Source organism: Coffea arabica, chromosome 5c (assembly GCF_036785885.1).
Source record: "Coffea arabica cultivar ET-39 chromosome 5c, Coffea Arabica ET-39 HiFi, whole genome shotgun sequence".
Lineage (NCBI taxonomy): Eukaryota > Viridiplantae > Streptophyta > Magnoliopsida > Gentianales > Rubiaceae > Coffea > Coffea arabica.
The window spans coordinates 38,483,637-38,497,418 of NC_092319.1; the positions used below are offsets into that span (position 1 = coordinate 38,483,637).

The 13,782-nt window shown below is 34.7% G+C and overlaps 1 protein-coding gene and 1 pseudogene across 1 annotated transcript; both read left to right on the top strand.

The window, feature by feature from the left end:
• Positions 1-1,605: 1,605 nt before the first annotated feature.
• Positions 1,606-3,918, top strand: LOC113689402 (G-type lectin S-receptor-like serine/threonine-protein kinase LECRK3; annotated as a pseudogene).
• Positions 3,919-11,381: 7,463 nt separating this feature from the next.
• Positions 11,382-12,525, top strand: LOC140007727 (tryptophan synthase alpha chain-like). The gene has a single exon (XM_072050861.1). It carries the CDS (start codon positions 11,447-11,449, stop codon positions 12,401-12,403), a length of 957 nt encoding a protein of 318 aa, XP_071906962.1. The 5' UTR covers positions 11,382-11,446; the 3' UTR covers positions 12,404-12,525.
• Positions 12,526-13,782: the final 1,257 nt, after the last annotated feature.

The window sequence follows — 13,782 nt, forward strand, 5'->3', positions numbered from 1 at the left end:
CTTTTTTGCCAGCTCTAGGTATATTGTATTTTTAAAGTCATTTTTTGGTTGATGCTCTTTATCTTACGGAGACCGTAAAATGGTTATCATGTAGCCTACTACATCATTAATAGGAGGGGATATTTCTCTCCCTTATTTATTTTGCAAGTTCAAGCCTTTTTTCATAAGATAATTTTGTTACTTCATTTTTTTTCCATATAAATCTCTCAATTGTTTGTTACAACCAATTTAACTCTTTGTAGTCTGCCCTACAAAAATTTTTTTATTATAAATTTCGTTCACGCCATGGAATGGTAATTTGGGAATGACAATAATACTTTTAGGGCTTTATAGGTATGGGCTTCATCATTACATTGAAAATGAAAATAAGGGAGGTAAACGTAATATTGAAAACTATAAGAGAGCCAAATAAAATTGTCGGAGATCTTAGAAGGGATTTATGCAATTATTCTTTATATAACATATCTCTCACGTAACCTTAAATTAAGTAGTACATTCTTCTATCCGAGGGAAAAATCAATGCGGTTCGGTTTGATTGTTATATATTTTATTATTTGATATACAACTGTGTTACGTTATTGTACTCGCAATTAAAGTGATATAAGTAAAATATTTGATATATATTCAATATAACATTATAATATATTTATATATCAAAAATTTGAACACAAACCAACCGCACATAACACAAGTCCTCGCCCCAATCCTACCGGCACTACTGTTCTTATATTTGACTAGACTGGAGTGAAGTACAATTGACTGTACTAGGTCATAGCTGTGATTTTCTTAAGCTCTGATCAAAGAAGGCCCTAAATTCTGGACCCCATTAGGCTGTTTGGACATAAGAAGGGAATCTTCCTGACCATTCACTTTACGTTAACAATATAAGTCCTGCTTTCTTTAGGTTGAAAAATGACACCCAAAAGCTAAAATTGCAATGTTGATAGGCTATTTTTAAGAGCTTTCTGAAGGCCATTAATTTCTGAAAAATAAATAACTATCCGACATAGGACTACACAATTAGCGTGTTAATATATAAGATAAAAAAGGGATCTGGCCAATATTCTCTGAGTCATTTATCTAAATAATTCGATTTTTATTAGAAGTTACGAAAGTAGTTTATATTTTTGAGTTCTTCTAAAAGTAAAGATTTTATTATTTAAGAGTGCGGTTTCAAAGTTACTATTTTAAATGGTGACTTTAAAGGCGCCATTCGATGGCATGCCTTACTGTTAGCCACCATTTGTCTTTAGTTTACTTATCATAAGGTTACTTAAATACACCGTTCCAAATGGTGACTTTAAGAATTCAGAAATTTGGACTGATTACAGAATTTCCAATGAACATTGGAATTAGGTACTCTACCGTCCTCTGGACTTCATCTGCCATAAAAAGGAGTAGAACAAGAAAATGAAATAACCAATTTTTCTCATGCAAGGAGGAGGAAAACGAGTACAACTTTTCTGCCAGGACGGCATGGTCTTTAGTCTTTACCAAGACTTTACAAGTCAACCCTGCACTTCTCTGTGCAATTCTTTCATATATCAAGCAAAGAGATAGTAGTGATCAGCATACGAAGCCTTTCTTCTTTTTCCAAGTACATTCATGGCTGTATTCTTACTCTTCCTTTTATCACCTGTATCCTGTTTAGCTACAGCATTAGCTCAACAAAGCCCTCTATATATTAGCCTTGGTTCTTCTCTAACACCTACAGGCAACTCATCATCATGGTCGTCGCATTCAGGTCTATTTGCGTTTGGTTTTTACCAGCAAGGCAATGGCTATGCTGTTGGGATATATCTTGCGGGAATCCCTGAAAAAACTAATATGGACAGCCAACAGGGTCAGCCCTGTTTTTCCAAGCAATGTTTCACTGGTGTTATCGAGTGATGGAAGGCTGATTTTGCAGCACACACAGGGCCAGGACATTGTTATTGCTGATCCTTCTGAAAGCATTTCATCGGCTTCGATGTTGGATCAGGAAACTTTGTCCTATACAATTCTGATAAGAAAATTGTATGGCAGAGTTTTGAGCTTCCGACGAACACTTTGTTACCTGGTCAGCAGCTGGCAACTGGTCACCAGCTGCAATCTAGTGCTTCTGAAACTGATGATTCGATGGGGATTTTTCGGATACAGATGCAGGATGACGGAAACCTGGTGCAGTATCCTGTGAGAACGCCAGACTCATCTGAACACGCCTACTATGCAGTTAACACATTTGGAAATGGTGTCACTCTAAATCTGGATGGTGATGGTCATCTCTACTTGATCAATTCAAGCTTAACTATATTGTCTAATCTAACCAAAGGAGGATATCCTCAAGATGGAAGAGTATATATGGCAAAAATTCATGTGGATGGCATATTTCGATTGTATTCATACTCTTCAAATCAAGGCAACAGGTCCATCTTGTGGGAATCTGTGGAGGATAAATGTGCTCCTAAAGGCCTATGTGGGCCTAATGGTTTCTGTACCATGATGGATAATGTTGCTGGATGCAGATGTCCTCCTGGCTCCGTAAATCCAGGAAATTGGAGTTCAGGCTGTGAGAGAAATTTTACTGTAGAAAGTTGTAAATCTAATAGTATTACCAATGTCAAATACGAGATTAGATCATTGGCAAATACAGGATGGGAAGATAATACCTTTGCTACAATGGAAACAAGCACACAAGAAGACTGTGAAAAGCAGTGCCTTGATGATTGCAACTGTGAAGCAGCATTTTATAAAGATGGAAAGTGTAGCAAACAAAAGCTCCCATTGACATATGGGAAAAGGACAAGTGACTCGGATGTCACTCTGGTCAAGGTGGGTACACTTGCATCCATCAGTGAAGGTGTAATTCCCAGTAGTCCTCCAAAAAGCATCAAAAAAGAAATTCGTGTGGATATCCTAGTTATTGGGATTTCACTTGCTGTTTTTGGAGTCATGATCTCTGTAATTGCAGGGGTTTATGTTCACAGAAATCAGGTGCGGGCCTATAAGAAAATAACGCAAAATGGAAATGTGGAATTTGTGGCCGATGCGGCTCCAAAAGCCTTCACCTTTGCTGAACTGGAGCAAGCAACAAATGATTTCAGAGAAGAATTGGGCAGAGGAGCGTTTGGTGCTGTATACAAAGGGGTTTTGCCAAATTCAGGGAAAGTAGTTGCTGTGAAAAAACTAGAGAAAGTATTAGTAGAAGGGGAAAAGGAGTTTCAAGATGAAATCAGAGTAATCGTTCTTGTCCAGCTGCTTGGCTACTGCCTTGATGGAGATAAAAGGCTTCTGGTGTATGAATACATGAGTAATGGATCATTGGCGGATATTCTCTTCAAGCCAGAAAGTCATCCTTGTTGGGATGAAAGAATCAGAATTGCTTCTGAGGTTGCAAGAGGAATTCTTTATTTACATGAAGAGTGTGAGACACAGATCATCCACTGTGATATCAAACCTCAAAATACACTCATGGACGACAGCAGGTGCACGAAGATATCCGACTTTGGATTGGCAAAGCCATTAGATCATGACAGGACAAGAAATTATACTGCGGTAAGAGGAACAAGAGGTTATGTTGCACCAGAATGGCTTCGTAACGTGCCAGTGACAGTTAAAGCGGATGTTTACAGCTATGGAATAGTGCTGCTAGAGATCATATGCTGTCGAAAGAATGTAGACTCTAATCTTCCTGAGGAACAATCCATTCTCGAAGTGTGGGCTTATGATTGTTTCGTGGATGGTGAGCTCCATAAACTAGTGGGGGAGGAAGAGGCAGTTGACATGACAAAGCTAGAAAGAATGATCAGAATTGCTTTGTGGTGCATCCAGAATGAGCCAACGCTCCGACCATCCATGAAGAAAGTTGTTCTTATGCTAGAAGGAACTGTTGATGTTCCAGTTCCTCCCAGCCCAGATTCTTTTTTCAGTGATATGTAATTGTATTTCATTTCCTAGCATCTCTTCTTTTCTTCTGTTGTATTATCTCCTGTTATGATGATATTAAACTTTTGTTCTTGGTCTGTCATTTTTTGTGTTTCTTTAGCCTTGTGCATTGGCTATTGAGGGTCAACTTCTCTCCAATTTTGGTCCACAATTGTGTAGATCTTCTCAACTCCAGCAGATGATCCAATCAAAATCCTGACCTCAGGCTGTATAAAACATATTTAAGCTATTGAACCAATGAAGCCACTGCAAATCATCAACATAAAACTTTTCTTTTGTGCATTTCCGATCAACAAACTGTAATACTTTTCAGACTCTGCACATATTTTGAAGTCTTTCCAGAACTCAATTTTCTGCTCCTGAACTCCTCAAAAAGGTACTCCATAGGATGTGCACATCATAGTTTTGAAGCATAACAAAACTGGATTGTTTAGAGCAAATGATCAGCAAAATATATTTAATCGGAGCTGATCAATCTTTTTCGATTGTGGTTCAACTTTCAGCAGTGTAGAATCTGTAGATTCAGAATCCCAGAAGATCAATGCAATTAACATTTAAATACGCGAGGAGTCCATCAATAAAATTTATCTTAAATGGTACAGATGAACAATCAGAAATTAGTATAATGCTGCAAAAATTCAGGAAGATATCGATAAAGGAAAGGCAAACTGAAGAATTTTGGTGAATTTAGCAATGAGCTATGACCATAGGATTAGGAAGGAGGAATGGGTAGATGAACAGTTCCCTCAAGCATCACTGCCTCAGAACTTGCTTCATCAATGGACCAGGTATTGGCTCATTTTTAATCCACCAGAAAGCTACTTTCATCCTTCTTTCCAGGTTACTCGAGTCAATTTTTTCATCGTACAAGTCCATTCTTCAAGAATAGTTGATGCTCAAGATGGCTCCAGACTAGACTCTTTTGGCAACATGTAATCTGATCCAGCACCACAATACCTCTCAGTCCTCAGATATCAGTGAAGGTTCTGATCTAGACATGGGGTAGCAGTACCTTTGCTAGACCAGAATTGGAGATCTATGATCTATGGACTTCTATTCTAGTCCATGAGTATATTTTGATGCTTGATATCACAAATTGATGATCATGTTAAAAATTCATCACTAACATGAATTGTCAGTGGCCATAACAGGCCATACAAATCTTTTCAAGAGGATGCATTATATATTCAGCCTACCAGTAGCCTTATTTGATCTGGAAGAATAGGCAATTTTGGGAACAGGTTGTGCTTTGTACACTTTATCTAGTAATTGTATTTGTTACTGTATTTGGTAGTACCATGACAGGTTGTTTCTACGATCGGGGACTCACGAGTTGAGTTATGTGATATTAGAAATTTTTATGTTTATATCTATTTAGACATGTGTGACTTTTAACTGCTTTTTATGGAAAGTACTTCACACTTTTGAGTACAACAATAAAACAATGAAATTGCACACCAGTAATCACAAGTATAAGAAGAATACCACAGTAGGCTGAACCAAGTTCCCAAGATTTCATGTATTGAGAGACCTTTATAGATAGTCCAAAACGCTCTCCTTTCCAACTCTTCTTTGAATACACTTGTCATACGTAAATCACCGTGGAGCAATGTCCATTAATTCATTTCCCCTATTCCATGGATATGTAGATTTATTAGCAAGATAAACAGAGAAAGATAAAAAGTGAGATAACAATAATCAAAGGTTTACGTGTAGAAATTGCAGGCTCACCATGGGTAGATCCGATCTTTAAAAATCCAATGATTCAGATTGAGTCTTTAAAGACTGGATCTACCCAAATTTTGGCCAAAATTGTAACGTTGCTCATGTGGATTTGAATTCAATCACCATTCTATTGAAAAATCCCGATATCTCTGTCCCACTCCAACGGCTATGGGTTATTACACAAACTACAAACTTTAAAATCATTATAGGATTGTTGGTACTCTTTTTTTTTTTTTTTTTTAATATCAATTGGTAACATCTAAACTATTTCAAGCAATCTACAAACTTAGGCACACTGATACCTAAAAGAACCCACCTACAAAAAAAAAAAAAAAAGACTCAAAATCACGATATCCCTAAACATAGACACAAATATGAAATCCCAAAAATAAAAAAAGTGGATCTTTTAATTTATTTCTGTTGCTTAAGTGTATTGTTGTTTAGTATAAAATTTTCGTACCTAAAATCTAGACATTTAAGGAGATAAAATAGTGATTGACTTGGGAAGATTACAGCATATATGTAACTTTCCCATATTCCTTGTTTACATGGTAGACTACTACCAATACCATAATTGACTAAGTTACAACTGAGCTACGCATAGATACAGATATGAAAATTTCTAAAATCAATTACATGTACAAGAGATAGATGAGATAAATACAAATATGAAAATTTCTAGAATCATTATATACGATATGTGTAAGCAATGAATACAAACATGAAAATCTATAAAATCAACAATATGTCTAAGATAACATGGAAATCTCTAAAATCAACAATATGTGTAAGATATATTACTAAAAATCACAATATGTGTAAGGGATAGATACAAACAAAAAAATCTCTAAAATCAACAATATATGTAAGCGACAATATGTGTAAGCGATAGATATAAACATAGAATTCTCTAAATCAACGATATGTGTAAACGATAAATACAAATATAAGAATTTGTACAATCAGAGAGATGGGTCATTATTTAGTTTGTATCTGTCATGATACATACAAATATGAGAATCTTCAAAATCAAAGTGTAAGTGATAGGTACAAATATGAAATTCTCTGAAATCAACAATATGTGTAAACGATAAATACAAATACGGGAATCTAGGCAGGCCACAATTTAGTTTGTATTTATCGTACAATAGATACAAATATAAGATCTACATCTATGAATTCAAAGGTCCGGATGATCAACTCTGCAGTCAGTTGTTAGAATCAATAGGTCTTCAAATTGTTCATTTGAAAAAATTGAAACCCTTCTTATTGGATGATCATGAAAATCTTAAATATGGAATTCTTTAAAATCAACGACGTGTGTAAACGATAAATACAAATTTGGAAATCTAGGTGAACCACAATTTAGTTTGTATCTGTCGTGTGATAGATACAAATATGAGAATCTTTAAAATTAAAAAGGTGCGTCATAATTTAGTTTGTACCCATCCTATAAATCGTGTGTCGCCCGGTATAGGATTTTCCTAACTAAATGATGTATAAATTTTGTACCTGTCCTATGAATTGTGTGTCTCTCAGTATAGGATTTTCCTAACTGAATGATGTGTAAGTTGAGGGAGACTCCTAAAGGAAACGAATTTAGATACTCAATTACAAAAATGCCCTTATGTTGTGTTCGGCCAACTAATATATGCTTGATAAAGAGCGATGTCAGAGTGGGTTCAGAGATAGAATTGGAATAGGAGTCTAACTCTAGGAGTAGAATAAGTTCAGTTTGCCTTGGAGAGTCAAGGGTTAGGAATAAAAAAAAAAACTTTTCTTGGCATACGGTGAAGCTTCTTGTTATAAATAGTTTTTTTTTTTCAATGTTCTCGTCTGCTGTGTAGATTATAAAGGTAAAATCTAAAATCTGAGAAAAATAGCCTTGCTTTGGTGGATTGTGATTTGCAAAATCTCCAGCAAGTGAGAACAGCCCTATATTTTGATTTGCAACCTTTTTTTTTCCTTTTTTTCTTTTTTGCAAAATCTATATCAACCTACGAGAACCCAGTCTTGTAACTATTTTGTCCTGCTTTAAATTGTCAGTCTTATGATGTTAAATTTATTCCTGTACCTATTTCTTCTATTCTTTTAAACTTAAAGTGTCAAACACCAAGCCTTGTTGGGCGGGGCAAGTGAAGGACTACTACATCAAGCGATCGAAGCAGGAAGATTGAACAGCGTTGAGTCTGCATCATCTCAGTATTTGAAAAGTAAGTTATTTTAATCTCCACACTATATTGACTAGTCTGGCTAGCATTGGCCAAACAAACGATTTCCATATATGTCATATTGTCTAAATATCTGGCATATTTGAATGTATACAATATTAAATAATAAGTAAATAGTTTATTACTTTTTTTTTAGAGTAATTTTTGCTTAGAAAATTCAGTGTCACTTAATTAATTCAGATGTTTAGTTTTTTATTATAAAAAATATTTGAATATATTAAGATCTAATCCATTAAATTTAAGTATTGAATTGGATTATTAAATAGGGCCTTAATTCTACTTATTATTCATTTTTTAAGTAAGATTCCAAGATTTTCAACGGCGAGGGGAAAGGGGAGAACTTAAGAATTGGATCAGTGACTTTATAGTCACTTAACTAATATCTGCACTTGTTGAGTTGGGCAATTTGAAATAATTCTATTTCTTGTTATTCTCATGCATCATATAAGTTGCAACTATCGAGGTTTGGAAAGAATTTGTAGGGTGGAAGTGGGTCATTAGGTTTCAAGTTTAGGACATGTTATGATTCAACTAGGGGTATCACATGGCAATACATTGTGGTTTGGATTTGGGGTACTTTTGCGCTGTGCTATGGTACACTTTGAGGGAGTGTACAAGTCTTTGTTGTTGGTGTATAGTTATGACTATATAGTGTCTATGTACTGTGTAAGCCTCATCGAGTATACATAGTGCTTAAGTTTGGTTTGAAATTTTAATAGGTTTTTAAAATTATTTTCAACCCATAACAAAAGAGAAATTATAACGAAACTCTTACAATTTGAATCTGTACATATGAAGTTTCAAAATTCTATACTTCCTCTTTACAGTTTAAAATTTGAAGCTGTGTTATATGGACTCTTCCCATTTGTTATGCTGTTCTCATGTCTAACTCTTCATTTTGCACTAGAGCAGTCATGTTGGTGTCACTCCTATAAATGACTCTAGCTAACATAGATATGAAAAGATACAATGGTTAGTGGAACTCCCGTATCCTTCCCCGCAACCCTTTCCTCCTACCTTGCATTCCTTATCACTGATCATGAACCTTCTCCTCTCCTTTATCATCACTAAATTTGGTGTAGTAAGAGAAAAAAGAAGGCAATGGGCCTAGCGCAATAGGGTGAATTGGGAAGGAGGCAGCAAAAGTATTTAGAGAACTACATTAAAACTTAAAAATACCCCAAAAGAACACCATGTCCAAAGATGTTTTTAGAAAAAAACATATCACAAGCAAAAAAACACCAAAAAAAATACTAATTCTAACAAAAATGAAGAAGAAGTACAAGTTAATCAAATTTTGTGAAGGGGGTGAGAGGTGGGAAAGGAGCTCATTGGTGTAATCCAATCAGAACTTTGGACTTCAAATCAATCCAATCTATCCTTACTCAGTTCTTGTCCTTCACCAATTAGAATTTTTGGTTGTCTTTCCTGTATCAGCTGCCTGGTCAGATACATGCAAAAAGGCTCACCTAGGGCTCACTTGATTTATGTGCAAGCACTATGTGCTACTACATCATAAAGATAAAGATGTACTTATATATCAAAGGAAAATTAGCTTAATCCAAGAATTTACAATGATGATAAGCGAAAGGAAAGGTAAGGCAGAGTTTGATCCGGTTACTATGAGGGTTTGGGAAGATTAGAAGGAGTTTAGTGAAAAATTAAGGGGATTTTGAGATATAAGACAAAAGTATGACCAGGGGAAACTAAGTCTACAAAGATGAGAAATGAAGAAGTCCACCTTTTATTTTGCTCCTTTGTTTTTATTTTCCTGAAGAGGACATGGGAGAATTAGTCTGTTGGTTAACAAAGGGTCAGGCTGTGGTAGACTTTATTAGGGGCTAGTTTGGATAGACCAAGGGAAACGAAGGAGAAAAGAGGCATCCAATGGAAGAGAGACCCACGGGTGCATAGTGCATCCGTTTGGTTTGATTGTGATTCAGTCTTCATCGGTTTCTCGTAGACCCAATTGGGTATCCGGATCCCCCTTAAATTAGATTAGAGTAGAATAGTATAGATAAAGTGACGATGACAAAAAAAAAAAAAGGGGACCTCTGGGGCTTGGTACAAATAGCTGGATACCAAAATTTCCAGAATAAGTATTAATCCTTTGTTTTATTAGGTAGCATCTGTAGTTACAAAATTAAGGCGAGCTTCTCTTTTTGAGAAAATTGGGGATTTCATGGCACAAGATAATTTTGTATTCTTGATTTTGTGCTGATATATAACAAAATCAATAAGTAGTTGACTATTAATGACTTTGCACATTGTGGCAATTTCTTTCTAAAATTTTTCATATATCCAAAAAATATTTTATACCATAGACTTTTCTTTTTCTTTTTATCATATTTAGTTAATATAAGATATATGGATTTTGGAGAAAATGATATCGATGAGTGCAATAATTAGAGAAAAAATAAGAGGCCATTAACATAATATCATTTCAAGAATTAAAATCTTTTAATGGCATTTTGAACCTTTTATAGATTGTAATTGAGTCTGTTGTAGATTTGGTCATACGCACATTCTTTTTCTTAAAATTAGATTTTATCCATTAATTGTACTTGCATAATTTATTCAATCACATTCAATGTATAATGTATTTTTTTGTTATTTATGAATCTAATTGACTTTAGGAAAAACCGACCATTAGCAAAAGTGGATTGAGGAGGTTCAATGGAACTTCAATATGTGCCTAAGACCATAATAATTAAGTGGGATATATGTAATCCCAATTTAATGTGTGGCATAAAAAAGTAACATAATATAGCTTAACCAACTTTTTTTTCTTCTTCTTAAGGGTTTTGTTTTTTTATGTTTTCATTTGCTTTTGGACTTAGATTTTAGATTTTGTAGTAGGCAAAAAGCAAAAAATTTTAGAATATGCTGGACAATTTCTTTTGGTGATTTTGATTAAGTAACTTTTTTAGTAAATTTATAGTAGCCGACAGTAGGAACTTAGTTCCTTGTTAGTTTTATTAGTTGTATGTTCAAGGATACAATAATTTTTTTCTTTGTATTTAGGTATTTCATCGCATTACCAAGTTTTATGTTATCTTGGAACATGATTCCTTATCATTATTGATGTGAAAATAAATGTTTGTTAGGCATACTCTATAGCTTGTTGTGAATATGATTGTTTGTAAGTTTAATGTACTATGTTGAAAGACATAATTAAATTAGGGTTAATCTTCCCTACACTGACAGTGAATACACTGTCAGCATTGGATGAATGACAACTATACAAAATTTGGATTTCAAATTCAACTTTTGTACACATTTCATGAATCAAACGTTGATAGTGTATACATTCTCAGTGTAAAAAAGATTTACTCATTAAATTATACACATAAATATTCAAACGAAGGATAAAATTGAATCATGCAAAATAGGTTATTCAATTCCTTTCTTGAGAAGTTGTTAACATTTTTATTGTACCAAGTAGATTTTTAATGGCTAATGGCTAAAACCCCTGTTTCATTTTACACAAGGTTTTACCAACCTCCTGCACCGGATTCGGTTCATGCACCTGAAGCAAACGATTTGAAAGCGCTGGCACCTCTCTAATGGCCACTGCAGCTGCCCTCAAAGCTAGCTATTTTCTCCAGCTGAAACAGAAATCTCAGGGCCATTCTTCTCTTCTTCTTCCACAGAGGATCGGCCTTTCTGCAACGAATACTGTTGGCGGATTATTCAAGCCTCCTATGGCGACCATAAGCACTAACCAAGCTGTTGGGCTGTCTGAAACATTCTCAAAACTAAAAAAACAAGGCAAAGTGGCTTTGATACCATATATCACCGCTGGCGATCCTGACCTTTCTACTACTGCTGAAGCATTGAAAGTGCTTGATGCATGTGGTTCTGACATAATAGAGCTAGGGGTACCTTATTCTGATCCATTGGCTGATGGCCCAGTTATACAGGCTGCTTCAACACGTTCACTAGCCAGAAGGACAAATTTTGATAAGATTATCTCCATGTTGAAGGATGTTGTACCTCGGTTATCTTGTCCAATTGCACTATTCTCATATTATAATCCAATACTCAAGCGTGGTGTTGAAAAGTTCATGATCACTGTCAGAGATGCTGGGATACATGGACTTGTGGTTCCGGATGTACCTCTGGAGGAGACTCAAATATTGAGAAAGGAAGCTACTAAGTATAATCTTGAATTGGTGTTGCTGACAACACCGACAACTCCGACAGCTCGAATGAAGGCGATTGCCGAAGCTTCAGAAGGATTTCTCTACCTTGTGAGCTCAGTTGGAGTTACTGGAGCTCGCGCATCTGTGAGCAACCACGTGCAATCTCTCCTAATGGACGTTAAAGAGGCAACAAATAAGCCAATAGCAGTTGGTTTTGGAATATCAAAACCTGAGCACGTCAAACAGGTGGCCGGATGGGGAGCAGACGGGGTGATTGTTGGCAGTGCCATGGTAAGAATACTAGGTGAGGCAAAATCTCCTGAAGAAGGCTTGAAAGAGCTAGAAAGCTTCACTAAGTCGCTAAAAGCTGCACTATAGAGATGAAGCTATTGTTGCTAGATCGCATCTTGTAGCTTTTCCTATCAAATTTAGAGAATTGAAGGCCATTGTGATTGCCAAAATTTGTTTTTAATTGAGACAAATCATTGAAAATTTTCAATTAAATAGACCAAATTTTGATTAAAAAAAAGTAGATTTTTAAATGATGCAAAAATATACACATATAGTCAAAAGCTTTATTTAATTTAGAACACGAAATATGAATGTCTATACATATAAGAAATAAATGAGGATCCTTGTCATAACTCAAGATTTTAGTCACTAATAATTTATCATATAGCCTCAATTTTTATGCCATTTCCATATATGGCATCGTGAATAACTTTGCAGAGCTGGCATTTTATGGTCACGTCGGATAGTATTAATTTTTCATATTTTGTAATCATACATAGGAAAGACGTTAGTGTTCGAGAAAAGGTAGTGATTTTTGCTAAGATGGTAACTTAATAATGAATACTTTTGAAATACATGTATTTTTTTCAACAAAAAAGTCCTATTATATTATCAAATAGAATGAGGCTTGTATATTGAACTTAAATAAAACAAACATTTTCCCTAATGAGGTATTCTTCATTTTAAAGATTTTCTTTCTTCATTCTTTTAGTAGTTTATGTGTCAAAATTGTAAACTAAATCATGTATCTTTATCGCTATTCCTTCATCATACATTTGAAACACATTTGTCTTTGCAATATTAGTTCCTTTATATACGAGAGCCACATCTTTTATGGGTAGGAAAATTGATTTCAAGATAAGTGTTAACAGTTGTGTTTCTCACAGGCAATTCCTTGTTAAAAGAATTTTATGAGCATCTTTGAATTTTCTTCAACTATAGTCAAGCATTGGAAAATCCAAATGTTCAATCGATTCATTTAGTTTCATATAGGTTTTGTTGAAGTTTCAACCCGTGCAAATTGTTTCAAATTCTTATTCATATAGGATTCTTTCACCTTTTAAAAAAAAAAAAAAATCTCAAGCTTGCTCCTGACTTTCACCTTTTGGTTTGATATATTTACACTGTTGTTGTTTCTTGCCTTTGCCTTTTATAAGCATTTTTATTGGAACAAATTATGTTTTGTGATAGAGCCGGTTTGTGTATAGAAATTTTGTTCCAATATTTGTAAAACTATTAATTTTTTGTAAGATGAAAGGTAGATGTCAACAGAAAGAAAGACATTAGGATTGCCATATTGACATGTTCGTATCTGATGCTAGTCTGAAAAAGTTAGCTAAACTTTAATTATTTTTTAGATTTTATTTCTTGAACTGTTTCTATATACATACTAAGGCCCAAAATCCTAAAATCGAATGCTCAAATCCCTTTCTTTTGATTTTTGTCTGGAATTATTTACATTTTTG